Source organism: Brachycentrus maculatus, unplaced genomic scaffold (genome assembly GCF_059751285.1).
Source record: "Brachycentrus maculatus isolate JH-2025_06_01 unplaced genomic scaffold, ASM5975128v1 h1tg000119l, whole genome shotgun sequence".
Lineage (NCBI taxonomy): Eukaryota > Metazoa > Arthropoda > Insecta > Trichoptera > Brachycentridae > Brachycentrus > Brachycentrus maculatus.
In genome coordinates, this window is record NW_028280872.1 from 750,522 (window position 1) to 768,913 (window position 18,392).

Here is an 18,392-nt window from a genome sequence, read left to right on the forward strand (position 1 = left end):
GAAGTACACACATATAGTATTAATATATATTTTATTGCTATACGAGTATGTACCATGAGCTTTGTAGCACTAAATAAGGAGAAACATTTTAAGTTTTACTTAGTAAATACCAATACATCTTATAAATCTATTTTGACACGTATTTCGTTTCATTCCCCATCATTGTCAAATAAAATGATATAGAATGCATCAAAACACGTGTCGCAATAAACTTAAAATATATAGTAGTATTTAAGAACAATTTGAATAAAAAATGGTTACATTTTACCACAAAGTGACTGCCGAATCAATTAATGAAAGAAATAAAACAATTGAAAAAACTGAATTAAGTATGTTTTAAATACCTTCTTTCTTAATTTTTGAGAATTCTGTTAGCAAGTAGGGGGATTACAAACTGCATGGTATTAAAGATTGTTAATTTAATTTTCATGTGGATAAAATAGTCTGCTGTAACCCTTGATAAAACAAATGATCAATGACCATTGGTCATTGACCAATATCATGTTCACTCGCATTTACCGGTTGTCAACAGCTGTCAAAATTAAAATTCTGTATCTCGCGTATATTCCTTCGATGATCTTGACTTGAATGTTAATGATGTTAGTTCTATATACATAATAAAATTAAACAATTCAATGTTGGTATTTAATTTGCATATTTGGTTTGTATAAGAACAAACATGTACATATGTCAAATTAAAACTGTTTATTATATTAATTGAAAAATACTTAAGTAAAGCTTGTTATTTCGCTTAAAGTAATTGTTGTTTCGCTGAAAAAATTTTCAAAGTCATTAATTATCATACCTTGAGTGAACATAAAGAGTTTTTATTTTTTATTTTATATATTAAGTGTTAAAATCAAATACTGATTATTTGAGTCTGCTAAGTTGTATTTTATTGTTAAAAAACACATAAAAAATAAATTTTGTGACAGTTGTTTTGCCTAGTTATGGCATTTTCAAACTAATGTCATAACATGAACAAAGCAAAACAATATTCACAAAATTGATTTTGTTGTGATGTGTTTTTTAACAATAAAATACAACTTTACAACATTTTGAGTGTGTCCAAATACTTGTTCACAAATCTGGATTGTCTCCAATTAAAGGAGTTATTTTTCATATTATTTTTTGACATCTCATCAAAAATGAAGAAGAATATGGAGGTCTGGGCATTTACGGAGCTGACGACCGTCATGGGCTGGTTTAAGTGATCACTTTAACCAGCCTATGACGGTCGTCAGCCCCGTAAATGCCCAGAATTCCATATTCTTCTTCATCTTTGATGAGATGTCGAAAAATACAACTTAGTTCACTCAAAAAATCAGTGTTTGATTTTAACATTTAATATATACATTAAAATGGAAACGCCAGAACTACAAATATAAAGAGTTTTGTCTGCTTTTATAGTATAGTGGTCTGCGCATTTGGCTACCATGCTGGAGGTCCTGGGTTGGATTCACAGCAGTGTAAAAAATGAATATAAGTGATTTTTGGCTCTGGACTTGTACCCAATGTGCAAGACATCACCTTGTCGTCATGTAATTAATGATTTAAATAACACTGTGTTCATACGATGTAGTGAACTCTGAAGTATTGGGTGAATATAGGGGACAGAAGAAACAGGGATATGAAGGACCTCCAGCTATATTCATTTTTTGTTCTTCATTTTTAGTATATTTATTTTCAAAGATTCCACTCACTATAGTATTATTCGTAGGTCCCTCTTTATGTTTATAAATTTCTTATATCTTAATACTAATACAGTTTAATTATGCCTTGTTTATTTGGTGGTAATCTCTCACCAATTTTAATATTTTATATTATACTTCAAAAAGCCCTTTTCCGCACCTGATGGTGCACAGAGCACTGCATCATATAAACGCAACGTTATCTTGGTCGTTAACATATGAAGGAAAAGTGATCAGCCCTCCGCTTCTGGTACCAGTCAAAAACCAGTGACAAAATCACTTATATTTATTTGAACTCCCTGGGAATGCAACCCGGGACCTCCAGTACGGTAGCCGAGCGTGCTGACCACTACGGAGGCGTACATTTATGACAGCAGTATTATACACTGCTGATTTAGGTGTCATAATATTTGCATAAAGACAAAATCGCTCGTTTGAGAGCAAAAACAATCAAATGTGAAATTAATGATGTGTAAAAAGAGGAAGTATTTTGTAAAGTGACTTTAGCAACTCTACACAGGGGTAAATTACCCGCTTAGATCGAATCAGATTCAAATTATACTTTGGAATTATTGAATTTACGTAAATTCAAGAAGGTAACGTCAGCCTTCATTTTTTGGGTTTCACTTCGTTAGTATTACTCGCAAATATCATTGAGCGCAAATGTTGGATACGTAAATGTCAGCTGCGCAAATCTCGCGCTCTCTAGCACTTTTGTTTATTCGATTAATAATTATTGCGGAAAATGTGCGTAATTGTCTGTAAATATAATGGAAATGGCCAAGTAACTCGCGCGGAGGTTGCTATTCACATTTCGCTCACTCCTTTTAAGAACTTCATAAATAAAAAATCGTCAATTTTCAGTTGTGCGTGTTTTCGGAATGCCCAATAAATGTACTATATCCTAGCAAAAGAGGCATATTTTTAACTTAATTACAGGGTAGAAAGTGTTGTTTTTGCGTTTTGAAGAAAAAGTTTTGTTTAATTATTTCTTTAAATGCAGTAAATATTTTTTAAATGGAGAATAAACCTTCAGGTTTTACCTAAAAAGATCTGTTGCACAGTAAAAAGTTCAATAAGTGGCTTGATATTTATTTTTAAAACATTGTATCATATTTTCAAACTTAAAAAACGATCTCCTGAAAAATCAAGTATTTTGATTTATGACGTTCTTGAAAAGAGTGAGCGATTTGTTTCCAATCTCCTCTTATTATGTTTTGACGCGAGTGGAAATAACATATAGCCACCTCTTAATGAACTTATGTTTTATGTAGGTACGTGTGAGTACAGTTAGATGTATGTATGTACATATGAAGTGTTTCTTGAGTCGTTCAACCAGGATTTGCACTGCGTATGTATGTATTCCGATGAAGCAGTAGGCAGTTTTTTATGTATATAATAACACACAATAGGTACACTTAGTATTGTAGTTTCCGGATATTAATTTCATAGGTACCTAGCACAATAATAAACCGAATCTCGTTAATTTTAATTCGTAACATATTTTTATCATATAAAATAGAATAAAACTCAAAGAATACAGTTTAAAATATGAAAATATTGACATACAAAAGGTCACTGTGGATGAAAATGTTGTTAAAAATATATACATAAAGAATTACATTTTTTTTTTCATATTATTTTCTGCCTACTTCTTTTATCAATATCGATATCATACAATTATGAATATTATCGACATATCAGTTAAATGATTCCTTATCAAGATCTATCATTTTTTTAATAAAATGAAGCATGTAAATAATGTAATATTGGGTATAAACAATAAATCAACATGAATTCATATTTACTTTTATCCCATCCATCCATCATTATGTATTTATATAAACCATCCGCCAAAGGGCAGTATTTTTATTTTTTTACAATATTACTAAAAATATCAGTAACAAAAGTCAATATGTAAAAGAATTTGGACCAATTTTCACCATTTAGAACCTGACTCTCATCTAGTTAAAACTATTGTTATTCTAGTAAATTAACATCACTTAATATCCCATATGCTTTAAATAGATTTAAATGCAGCTATGTTTCGTTAGCCTTGACGAAATTTCCAGCGATAATATTTTTTTCAATTATTTAATAATTCTCTTGTTTTCTGTGTGCGTTTGTTCAGGAAATGCCAGGTTGACGGTTGGTTTAGTTATCACTGCAAAAAAAGTATTAGTGCAGATAATTTATTTTCGATTTCTCACCAATATTAGATAAAATAGGAAGTTTTATTCGCCGATAAAATCATGCGAAAATTGAAGGTAAAATGATGTTCGAAAACGAGTGATATAAATAGCGTTGGTTTTTGTTTTTGTATTTCGTTACATGACAAATAGTCGAAAATATTTTTAGGATATAACAGGAGTCCGTAAAGACTAAGAAGGTGTAAAATTAATGCATAATGGTTATTTTGTATAAATCTTACATCCGTAGAACCATCGCACATTCCTCGAACAATTTAATAGCTAGTAGATACGTCACTGCATACGATTCGATATCATGTTTCCCTGGAATCGATTTCCATAAAATGAACCAATCAAATGTATAAAATATACCGAGCCTTTTTGTATTGGTTTTATTTGTAAGGAGCTAGTATTTACCGGCTAGACCACATCATTATATATGTACGTGAAACACTTATAATGTTTATATATATATATATATATATATATATATATATATATATATATATATATATATATATATATATATATATATATATATATATATATATATATATATATATATATATATATATATATATATATATATATATATATATATATATATATATATATATATATATATATATATATATATATATATATATATATATATATATATATATATATATATATATATATATATATATATATATATATATATATATATATATATATATATATATATATATATATATATATATATATATATATATATATATATATATATATATATATATATATATATATATATATATATATATATATATATATATATATATATATATATATATATATATATATATATATATATATATATATATATATATATATATATATATATATATATATATATATATATATATATATATATATATATATATATATATATATATATATATATATATATATATATATATATATATATATATATATATATATATATATATATACATATATATATATATATATATATATATATATATATATATATATATATATATATATATATATATATTATATATATATATATATATATATATATATATGTATATATATATATAAATATATTTATATTCGAGCCCTTGGGCACTGCATCATATAAACGCAGTGTTATCTTGATCGTTAACACACGAAGGAAAGGTGATCAGCCCTCCACTTCAGGTACCAGTCCAGTATATATATATATATATATATATATATATATATATATATATATATATATATATATATATATATATATATATATATATATATATATATATATATATATATATATATATATAAATATATATATATATATATATATATATATATATATATATATATATATATATATATATATATATATATATATATATATATATATATATATTTATATATATATATATTTATATATAAATATATATATATATATATATATATATATATATATATATATATATATATATATATATATATATATATATATATATATATATATATATATATATATGTATATATATATATAAATATATTTATATTCGAGCCCTTGGTGCATTGGGCACTGCATCATATAAACGCAGTGTTATCTTGATCGTTAACACACGAAGGAAAGGTGATCAGCCCTCCACTTCAGGTACCAGTCCAGGGTAATATTGAATAAATATTAGAGTGAAAAAATCACTTATTGCGATTAGCAGTGTTATTCTGAATGCAACAAACGTTATTTTAATGAAGCCAAGTCTTTATCAGACAAGCATTCTATGGTTTTATTAAATACAGTTAAAAAACGCGTTTAAAAATAACATATTGTTTGTAATGAAAAAAATTCTATTGCATTATTTCTATAAATTTCGTTGGATCTTTTCTAACATCCTGTCGAAATGAAACTACCAAAACACAACATTATTTTTATAGGTACCATAAAATTTAACCAAATTAAAATCTGGACCGAGTGTAATGCTTTCATTGCATTTTTTCATCTTCGTTTCTTTTTGATTCGGTCAATGCCAAGAATCTTATTGTTCCGTGCATTCATTGTCAATATCAGACGAATTGTTACGTGTGTATGTTATACCTAACAATATCCGCAACGGATATCCGGCTATCACATGTTAGAATTTTCCGATTACATTTTAGGTACGGATTTACCAAAAAAAAGTTGGATTCATCAAAAAAGAAATTAATTCATCCAAATCTGGATTTACTAAAAATATATTTGAAATTATTAAATTTCTCTTGCCACCTTTTACCATCAACAAAAGCAGAAAAATCTGTAAAAATTAAAATGAAATTGTATTTTTTTTTGTATTTAACAAAAACATCTTAAGAAGTAATTAACTATTGTATATTTTTCAAATCTTTTACATATTTTTTAATTAATTTAATAAATTAACATTTATAGGTGTCTGATCTCATAAGCGTTTGAGTAGACACATAAAGCATATTATAAAATAACTTGTTTTTGATTTTTAATTTTTTTTTAATAATTGATTTCTTATACTTAAAACATCTATGTGATTTGTCTTATTTTTAAGTTTCATGTTTGATACAAAAGTTGTACAAAATAAATACAATCTCAATTAATAATTTTAAAAATATATATACGTATTGTTGAAGATATTTTCTGTTAGGATGTTTGCGAAACAACTTTCGAGATCCTCATTAGGGTGCTTTGCCCTTTGAGAAACCGCATACCTTTTATTACAAAGATTTGGGAGTGGTAGGTACAAAACCGGTTATTATAAATAGGTATTGCAAAGGAAGGTACTTAACCAACGAACGAAGTAGTTTTTTTATACGTAGTTTACTCCTTTTCATTTCTGCAATCCTGGTAGCCATATAATGTAAATCTTCTCAATATTATTAAATTATATTTTTTTTCACATGTCGCACATCTAATGATGCATAAGGTACTCTAGTATAATGTAAAATCTATTTACATGATGGTATTATTCTGATGGCATATAAAATGAATCCCAGGTGAGGTAAGCAAGACAGTTTTTTTGAAGCTTTCGTTGTGGTTCTGAAACTTTTCAGGAAACGAAGGAATAACAAAACTGAAACAATCGTGGAAATATACCGATTATCTTAAACTGTAAATAAATTAACACAATTATAGTTCTTTCATATAAAGGTTGTTATTTATTATTTTTGACATAGCGAAAAACAGCATCAATATAAAATTAAACCCGATGTCGCTCGTTTTCGTAACTTCAATTTTTACAATGTTAAGTATATCGCGTGTTTGACATTTGAAGCCAGTAAATATATTCATATAATATTAGCAAGGAATTGAGAAACGTCAAATATCAATTACTTATGTACAAAAACTCCCAACTAATGTTGGTAGAAAAGGTAATAAATACATTGAATGTTGTATTATTGGGTCAGCTCTCCTCATCCTCAGATTGTAGGTCCTTCTATCTTGGGTAACGTCACCTAGTCAACGTCACAACGTATTTGGAAAATAAAATACAAAACATAAAAAACCTGGACATTCAACCGTTTATGAAATTCTTTGAACTAATTTTGGTGGATAATGTCATATGTACATTGAAAGTTGTATTATTGGGTCAGGTCTCCTCGTTCTCAGATTGTAGGTCCTTCTATCTTGGGTAACGTCACCTAGTCAACGTCACAACGTCTTAGGAAAATAAATACAAATCATAAAAAGCCTGGACATTCAATCGTTTAAGAAATTCTTTGAACACATTTTGGTGGATAATGTCATATGTACATTGAAAGTTGTATTATTGGGTCAGCTCTCCTCGTCTTCAGATTGTAGGTCCTTCTATCTTGGGTAACGTCACCTAGTCAACGTCACAACGTATTTGGAAAATAAAATACAAAACAGAAAAATCCTGGACATTCAACCGTTTATGAAATTCTTTGAACTCATTTTGGTGGATAATGTCATATGTACATTGAAAGTTGTATTATTGGGTCAGGTCTCCTCGTTCTCAGATTGTAGGTCCTTCTATCTTGGGTAACGTCACCTAGTCAACGTCACAACGTATTTGGAAAATAAAATACAAAACAGAAAAATCCTGGACATTCAACCGTTAATGAAATTCTTTGAACTCATTTTGGTGGATAATGTCATATGTACATTGAAAGTTGTATTATTGGGTCAGGTCTCCTCGTTCTCAGATTGTAGGTCCTTCTATCTTGGGTAACGTCACCTAGTCAACGTCACAACGTCTTAGGAAAATAAATACAAATCATAAAAAGCCTGGACATTCAATCGATTAAGAAATTCTTTGAACACATTTTGGTGGATAGTGTCATATGTACATTGAAAGTTGTATTATTGGGTCAGCTCTCCTCGTCCTCAGATTGTAGGTCCTTCTATCTTGGGTAACGTCACCTAGTCAACGTCACAACGTCTTAGGAAAATAAATACAAATCATAAAAAGCCTGGACATTCAATCGTTTAAGAAATTCTTTGAACACATTTTGGTGGATAATGTCATATGTACATTGAAAGTTGTATTATTGGGTCAGCTCTCCTCGTCCTCAGATTGTAGGTCCTTCTATCTTGGGTAACGTCACCTAGTCAACGTCACAACGTATTTGGAAAATAAAATACAAAACAGAAAAATCCTGAGCATTGAAATTCTCCTAACACGTGTTGGTGGACAAGATAATGACTGTTATGCAAAAAATTGAGTTCAAATCACGTGGTTATTAACCTGCACGCTTGGGTATTCCCGCCAAAACAGTGTGTAGCCGCCAAAACAACAAGTTTGCTCGAATCATGACGTGATCACGGTATTATTCAATGGGATATCAGGTTATTCAAATTACTAACCTGTATAGAATACATATGTACCTACCTCTAATACCTGATTATATTAAAATAAATAATTATGTTTTTTTTTTATATCTGCATTATAATCGCCGACCTCTGACGTTTGTTTTTCGGAAATACCGGTCGAAATTTCCAAGGAAAAAAACCTTAGTAATACGATCAACAAACTTTCTCGAATTTAACGTGAAATGTAAATAAATACAAATTCAAAACATTTTGAGTGTGTCCAAATACTTGTTCATAAATCTGGGTTTTAAATTTAATAGTGTGTATATAAAATATATACTATACGTGATGACCACTACGGAGGTACGGGGAATCTTTTTTTTCTTCACCCGGAGTAAGCTGTAATTTATTAAAATCACAAAACCAAGAATAACACCTTCGTCCTCCGACATTTAAACAACGAATGCGAAGATTCATACAGATTTTGGGTTATTGATTCTTTACAAATTTAATGCAGATTTCTAGACTGTAATTCAGATTTTTTGGTTTGGCATTTGGCAACACTGAGCACAAGGCCACAAGCTAGCAGTTGTGTTCTAAACGAGCACTGGTGGCGGTCAGTCAGCGATGCCGTAACGTCGTAACGTAGCATGCTCGCCGCGAGCGATGTCACGAAGTTACGTTACGACGAAATGCTCTTGTCAGTCACCACCTAATGTACTATATTCCACTCCTATATTCATGAATTTGGAGCACAGGACTGATCGAAATTGTTTTCACCGTCATTGCTCCGTATACCAAATATGGAAATTACTAAGTAGTAAAATAAGATGAAAAAAATGTTGTCATAAATTAATGCACTCTCTCTAGAGTGACAAAATGATTTTTATTGCTCTGGCCAAAAAAGTATGCAGATTATTTTAAGTGTTTTTATTTATATTATATTTCGAAAGTTTGGGTGTGTTCCGTTCAATCAATGTACAGATAATTCCCCTATAACGTTGAGATAAGTACCGCGTTATCGTCGAGAACGTTAAAGAGGATAAATATTTTTAAATTGTATTTTAATTTTATGTTGACTCATTTCACCCATTTCCGCTGGTTAAAAAGTAAAAACTAAATTTATGACATTAACCCCTTGTAACGTTCCCTCCAATAGGCGGTACCTATCTCAACGTTATAAGGGGGTTTACTGTATATTTTGTTAACTTATTTATTCATGCAAAATAATAATTTGCGTAACTTGGTCATTAAATTAGAGTTGCTACGCCAAAAATTCACAAGGATCTGTGTCACGATCATTCGACACGTGACTGTCACATGGTTTGTCCTGCGGAATTATGACGTCTTTGTCACATATTACTTTATAAAGGTTAATGAAATCACCACAACAAGATCGCGTGAGCCGAAGGTAGATACCAGAATGTTTACACAATACCGTGGAACTTCGGGTTACGAAGTCTCCAGTAACGAAACAATTGGGGTACGAACAAAAACCGTTACAAAATATGGGGTAGCAAATTCTGTAGCAGGTTACAGGTTAGACAGGTTTGGAATCCCAAGAGAAAACATTTGAAAGCCAACTACAAAACAAACCAATGTTTTGTAGCTGGCTTTTTAGTAAAGGTTTTAAAACTATGTATTTTAATTGATTTGTAAAAGATTTAAATTATAAAGTACGAACTATTTTCTGGAGTCCACCCTTGTAGCGTAGTGGTCGGCACGTTTGGCTGCAGGGGTGCAAGTCACGGGTTCAATACATCATAAATTCAATTTGATCAAAATATGTAAATGTAACTGATTGTGCGTTTTTTGACTGGTATTTGAAGCGTAGGACTGATCACCTTTCCTTCATGTATTGAATGGTCAAAATATCACTGCTTATATACGATGCAGTGCTCTACGCACTATTGGTTGCGGATAAGATTAAGAATATAAAAAGTTTTCTGGAGTTCTGGAAAAGATACATTTATTTTACATTCTTATTATGGGGATCATTGTTTCGGAATACGAACAACTCGAGTAACGACTAGTCTTGCGGAACGAATTAATTTCGTAACAAGAGGTTTTACTGTACTTTTACTAGCTCGTTATTGATTTAAAACTAAATTGATTCTTTTTTTGTTTGTTACAATAAACGTACATATTTTTCTTCGTTTTAATACACTTATAATATTTTAGTAAATGGGGTTTTAAAAACGTTAATACAAAATTAAGAAATTTTGGATTTGGTTATTTTTATTTTTATTATCCAACTATGATGTCGTACGTAGATAATAATACTGTCAAAAAAATAACTTTTTTTTTACTTATTTTTAAAATAAATTACGACAAAGCGTATACCTATGTAATATAAAATAATGTCTCAGTATGTACACTTGAAAAAATTGTCAATTAAAATTTTTCTATGCTGTCATTTTTTTGCGGTTGATATGGGTCACAAATGAATGTCAAAACTGGTTACGAAAAAATGTATATGCTGACTCGTATTAGATACACATGTTGGCAAAACCCTGACACCTACTGACAGTTTTTTTCTTAAATTTACAAGCTATCAAAAGTGACAGGTCGATTACCACTGTACCGGGTAATATAACTACACACTACGCTTAAGATTAATTTGCAAAGCTCTTATAAACATCGTTACTAAATATTATTTTTTGACATCTCATCAAAGATGAAGAAGAATATGGAAGTCTGGGCATTTACGGGGCTTACGACCGTCATAGGCTGGTTTAAGTGATCACTTTACACACGTGTAACATTCACCAATTCTACCCATTATTGACAACCACACTACTCAAATTCTTGGAAGTTCTATATATATTAATCAATTTAGAAACCTTGTTCATTAATCACTAGAACTTCACTAGAGACATCTATTGGTGAGATGTCAAGAAGCTTTTTATTGAGCAGAAACTCTTATATTAGTATGTGAGGAATCCTGGATTATAATCACACACATGAGAAACGCCAGAAAATACCATCTTCATTTTTATTATTGAGCTTATAATTTGACCAGATAATTTATTTACAACATTTTGAGTGTGTCCAAATACTTGTTCACAAAATCTGGATTATCTCCAATTACAGGAGTTATTTTCATGAAAATAACTCCTGTAATTGGAGATAATCCAGATTTTGTGAACAAGTATTTGGACACACTCAAAATGTTGTATCGTTACTAAAATTGTAATATTTTATTAAACCAATCTTCATCGCTCATTCGTTAATAATCTAGTGGAAATGTATTTTTTTTCTTATTATTTTTTGACATCTCAATATAGATGAAGAAGAATATGGAAATTTGAGTATTTACGGGGCTTACGACCGTCATAGGCTGGTTTAAGTGATTACTTTATATTAAGTTCTATATACAGGTATGATCCAATTTCGAAACATTGTGCTTGAATTACTAGAACTTCACTAGTGAGATAAAAGAAGCTTTTTATTGAGCAGAAAGAATTTTAGTAGTATGGTTGTCAAACACGGGTAGAATTTGTGAATGTAACTTGTAAATTCCAAATTTGTGAAGTATTTGGACACACTCAAAATGTTGCAAGTTTTTTTCATTCATATTTTCCATTGACTTTTTAAATCCCTGTCTAGTCACACTCATACTAAAATCAGAACAATTATTGTCTTCTGCCAATATATTTATATATATATATATATATATATATATATATATATATATATATATATATATATATATATATATATATATATATATATATATATATATATATATATATATATATATATATATATATATATATATATATATATATATATATATATATATATATATATATATATATATATATATATATATATATATATATATATATATATATATATATATATATATATATATATATATATATATATATATGTATATACATATATATATATATATATATATACATATATATATATATATTTTTTTATAAATATATTTTTTTAACAATTGCATAAACTATTTTTAGATTCCTGAACACCGCCAGGGAAGCGAATCCACGTCATACAGTGAAGAAGATCACGATGGATCTCTTGAGAAACTCAATGAGATATTGTCCGAAGAGAAGTGTGTCAAGTAAGAATTATATTATAAATATTTAATTAGTATAAGATTCATGCAATGGGATTCGTGCAATTATAGATTATTTTACGACAGGGAAACCATTCCAAAAAGATCTTAAAAGGAAAATTCTCAATTCTCTTCTTAAAGGGAATTGAGTCTTAATGCTTGATCGTAAATTTTGTGATTAAACGATTGCGATATCGTTTTATCAGCTATAGCTGATAAAAATCTGAAATTTTCGATTACACGTGATAAAAAATATTTATTACACTCGATAAAAAAGCGTCAATAATGTTTTTTTGATGGCCGTTATTGAGAATATGATTCGTAAGGACAATTAAAATTAATTAATTAATTAATTTTATGTGTAGTTACTTAAAAAAATGCTACTTTTTTTATAAAATTCCATATAAAAATATATTATTCTCTCGATTCACTGAAAATTCACATACGAAAACATCACGCAGAACATATAAAAAACAGCATATGACATGACAAATGACATTACACAGATACGTAAATAAAGATTTCTGTATGTTAAAAACTTAAGGCCCAGTATTCGTTAAATCGCAACTTAATTTTCTCTAAATCCAGGTAACATTTTACGTAAATGATTTTTTTCTTAAAACGTGAAGTTTTTCTTCGAAATAATTAAGTATATGGTATTAAAAAGAAAAGAGTTATTGAAAGGTAAAAAGCAGAAATAAATCCATGTATATTATTTACTAAAAAATAACAAAATATCGAATATGCACATTTTTAAAACTGAGCGTGAGCACGCCAATAGCATGAGCGCGGCTAAACGCATTCTGATTTGAACGCTTGAGACAAGCTTGAGATCTAAGCCTTAAGAGACCTATAATCTGTAAAGTGAATAATTAAACGTCCGATAACTTCAATGAATAATTGAAAATTGAAGATCAAAACATTTTTCTCTTATGGGTGATATATTATAGCAACTTTAGTTTACAACTATGTGTTCACCCGTTCCTCTTCGCACAACAGCTGCGTTAAGAGCAGTACGGCTGTCCAAACTCAAAACACAGTAAGGGACATATTTTTGGTGGTGCGTTTTTTTTTGCATTTTTGTACTAAGTAGAATCTACTTAGTCCAAAAATGCAAAAAAAAACGTACTACAAAAAAATGTCCCTTCTGTGTTTTAAGTTTGGACAGCCGAGTAGTAGGTTGTTGAATGCAAATCTTAAGCTAATTATTATTTAAAGTTGATATAACATATTTACAGATAGATAAAATGTAACCATCTTCGGTTCAGCTAATTGCTCTGCAAATATTTCCCCGTTTGTTTTATCAGAGTACACGATGCGGATTATCTAGGGAAATAAAAACGGTTTCATTGCCGTAATAAGATAATTTTACCTCTCAGTTTGGAAAAAGGAGCGAAGCGAAAACAATCAATCGGTCCATCTACCCAATTTTTACGTAATATATACTGGTATGTACAAATGAAAATAAATGACTTTTTAATTGGACCTTTACTATCGAAATTTCATTACGATTATTAGTTATCACTTATGATAATCAAATCTGAAAAATCAACAAAAAGCATTAATGATGAAAATCATAGAAGTTTCGAAGGTACCTAGTAAAATAAAATTAATTTAAAATTTCGAAGGAATATTAATGCATTTTTCAATACCTTACTCTAAATATATAAGATCGAGAGTCTAGTTATGGGGAGGTTTTTTTAGTGTTAAACCGAAATTATTTTAACACTTTTCTTCACAAAATGAACGACGAATGATAAGATTATTATTCTATGTTATTTTTATTACAATGTGCTTTTCCTCTCTTCACTTGTTTAAAATCTTCATAAAAGTATTATTTTGGTAAAATCTGTTTCATTAATTAAAGGAAAAAAAGTGTTTTAGCATATGTTAGATTTTTCCAACATAGTATATGCTTATATAATAAATATTTATATGTTTATTATATATTAAAATCAAACACAGATTTTTAGAGTCTACTGAATTGTATTTAATTATTATAAGCACATAAAAATAAAATTTGTGACGATTGTTTAGCATTGTTTTCGGCATTTTCAAACTACTGAATTAGTTTTAAAACGGATTTTTGTATATATATTTTTATTTTTTTAATTAAACAATTAAAAAATCAATTTTATAATAAATAAATAAATAAATAAAATAAATAAAAAAATAAATTTAATTAAACGGAGTTCTACAAATTAAACGCCAAATTTATAATTAACACATATTATTCATAATTCCAGTGCCTTATATACGAGATCTAAGTCATACTATTGTATATTGAGGATTTACATATTCTGGAAGATATAGGAATTTCATATTCTGGAAGATAAGTCGACCTCGTTTGAGAAGTCTTGTACTCAATTTAAATGTGCAATGAACTTAAATTCGGTAGGTACTTGGTAGCTGTACGAATGTACCCAAGCAAGTATTCAAAGAAAGACAGGATGTGTGGTTCTTCCTTAGTTAGTTGATACACATCATTAGCATAGTAGCTGTAGGAGTAATGGCAGGAGAAATCATCTCACTTATCTTAGCGCATCGGATCCCGTTTTTCAATGGATCTTTGTCAGACGGGAGGAATATCTAATTTAACACACTCAACCTATAAAGGATTCTATTAGACTCGTTTTGTGTTTATAATAACTGATATAGTTAATATTTTCATACATCATTTTCTTTTAGAAAATTCGCCTCCGTAAAAATGTTATTTACGTAAGGTGGCAATGAATGAGGTCACAGAAACGATATAGTTATTTTAACGATTGTGTCATTGCTAAATTATTGGCGGCTCTATTTTTTTATGTCTATGGTCCACCCTCCCCTCCCCTCATATTTGTATAACACAAATGGTACTGTAGTGGTAAACAAACAGTCCACACTACTAACTATTATAGCTCTATAAACCATAGACAATAAACCATTTGACGTCATAAAACGTTCGATGACGGAAATTTGATGACGTATGCGAACGCACGTTTTTCGTTTTATTCAAATATCTAAAGTTTAAACCTTCATATTTCCTTTAGTTCTCTACAGATTTCAATAAGAATGTCACCGATGGTCTTGTGATTTTTCATATTAATTTATTAGCCAATAATCACACATCGTGATCTTTATCCATTCTTAACATCACATAAAAGACTTGTATGTATATTATTTTTTGACATCTCAACAAAGATGAAGAAAAATATAAAATTCTGGGCATTAAGTGGTCACTTTACACGCGTGTAACGTTCACCAATTCTACCCATAATTGACCACCATACTACTAAAATTCTTGGAACTTCTATATATATTTATAATGTTAAAATTCGAAGCATATTGCCCTGAATTTACTAGAATTTCACTAGAGACATCTATGGTGAGATGAAAGAAGCTTTTTTATTGAGTAGAAACTCTTTCGTTTACTGTAAACACAACATTTGCACCTGTAACAATGTGTAAAAATTACACCTGCTGCAATGTAAAAATCATCATATTCCAAAGTAATCTGACCTTACAGTGCCTAGTGAAAATATGTTACATCATCCGATAATGCATACAAAATATGCGTATCGTGAACAATATTTGATCTTGATCAAATATTTATTCTAATTAGCGTATGTAAATCAAATACGTATTCACGTTCAGCGAATTCGAATGGGGTCTAGTTTTTCATTTATAGTTCAATGAAAGCGTTCCCTATTGCGTTGAAAAAGATTATCTTAATGATAAGAAGAAAATGTGTGAATAAAATTCCAAGGGCGTTTTCAAAGGAAATATTTACCTCTTTACTGCGGTTGTCGCCAATTGCCCGTTAATAATAAGATTAGGTCATATAACTCGCATTATCTTCTTGTAGAGGAACGCGGGGTCAGTTTGTACATTAGCAAAATTGTACACTGTTTAAACTGACCCCGTGTGTGTCAATTATAATTTGAAACAAAAAATATATAATAAAAGTGAAACAGCATCGAAATTGTGTAAATCATTTAAAATACTATTGTATTTAGTAATGGAATTCCATTAATTAATCCAATGAAATTAATCCAAGAAATTATAAAAAAAACACATTTGAATTCAACGTCAATAATTATTATTAATTTTTAATTTTTATAATAATAATAATTTGAATTATCTGAATTTGCCAACCATTTAACAGAAAATAATCACTCATTTGTTAAAAATAAAGGTCTAAATATTTTACACACATGCAACAGAAGACTTAAATTAGATTACTCGTCTCGTGATTATCCGTCTCGTGAAGTGGTTACCGCGATTGGCTGTTTGGCTACCATGCTGGAGGTCTTGGGTTCGATTCCCAGGTGGGAGGTCTATACAAACAAGCGTTATTGTACTTTAATATTAATTTAATATTACCTAGGCTTACTTTACTTTAATATTAATTTAATATTACCTTAAGCGTAAGACTGATCACCTTGCCTTTACGTAATTGATGATCTACTTAAAATTGTAATTGTAAAACTTTATGCAGTGCTCTATGTACTATTAGGTGCAGACGAGAGAAAGAAGACGAATTTTTTTCGTCTTCTTTCTCTCTCTATTCTACTTATCTTACGACGAAAGTACTTAAAAAGTTCTGAAAGAGAGAAGTAAAAAATGTGTTAAAGAATTGTGTAAATATTGCTGTTGTTGACCCAAATAAATAAATAAATAATAAATAAAATAAAATAAATAGTTTTTCAGATAGTCAATTAATTCATTTCATGAAACCCATGATTAATTGTTTTGTATATAGTTGGTTGCCAATTCGAGGTGTAAAAATTATAATCATTTCTAATCACCCCACTATCCTCTTTGCACGGAGGTGATTACCGATTACCGCTCGTGATTACCATTATTTGTACTCCCAAGTCTCAAGTCAGTATGGAGATACATACGAGTACCTACATACAACCATACTACACTCTTTCAATCAGTGCTTAGTTCAGCCGGCGTAAGTACTCGACACAACAACCATTCATTCAGTTATCTTTTGAATTAGCGGGAAAGCTGGCCGTTAGAAATGGAGGGAAATAAAATGAAGTGACGGAAAAAAATATTAATTTAGTGCAAAAATGCTGATTTCATAACTTACGAAGAAAGTTATCGGGAAGTTTGAAACGAAACATAGTAAGATATAATATTTACATTGCTTTGAAAAATCAATTAGGTTTTTAAAATATCATTATAGCGATCCAAATCTTTGTTCACAATTTTTTTGTGAATCTTCTTTATCTGGAGAAAAATCCAGAAGCACAGTTTGTTTGTCTTAGGAGTTATTTATTTCGAGATTTAATATACCAAAATAGATGAAGAATAGTATAGAAGTTTGGGCATTTACAGGGTTTACGACTTATATGTAGGAATAAAATAAAATTTTGTACCTGTTTTTATTTTTTTACACCTTCAAATAATAATAAATTCGTTGTAATTTTCTAATAAATTCACTCTTAAGAATGTATCTTTAGAATTACCAAAATTGCAAAAATTTATATTTACGAATTTTATTATTACATTCTAATACAGCCACCGAGAAGTAGGTATAATCAATAAAAGTTCATGCCCATTAAAATCTTTAATATATCAATCCTTTTCTATTCGCACCACATCTGACATTAGCAATTCTTAATTTATAAATTTTCGGTCAAAAAAAG

At 29.0% G+C, this 18,392-nt stretch overlaps 1 protein-coding gene across 9 annotated transcripts in view; it reads left to right on the top strand.

The window, feature by feature from the left end:
* LOC148309616 (alpha-galactosidase MYORG) overlaps positions 1–18,392 on the top strand; it is a 64,577-nt gene that overhangs the window by 36,976 nt on the left and 9,209 nt on the right. For all 9 annotated transcript variants that reach the window (XM_088259758.1, XM_088259760.1, XM_088259757.1 and 6 more), the window contains one exon: positions 12,650–12,756. In XM_088259758.1, the coding sequence (XP_088115884.1) occupies positions 12,650–12,756 (107 nt within the window). The remainder of the gene's footprint in view (positions 1–12,649; positions 12,757–18,392) is intronic.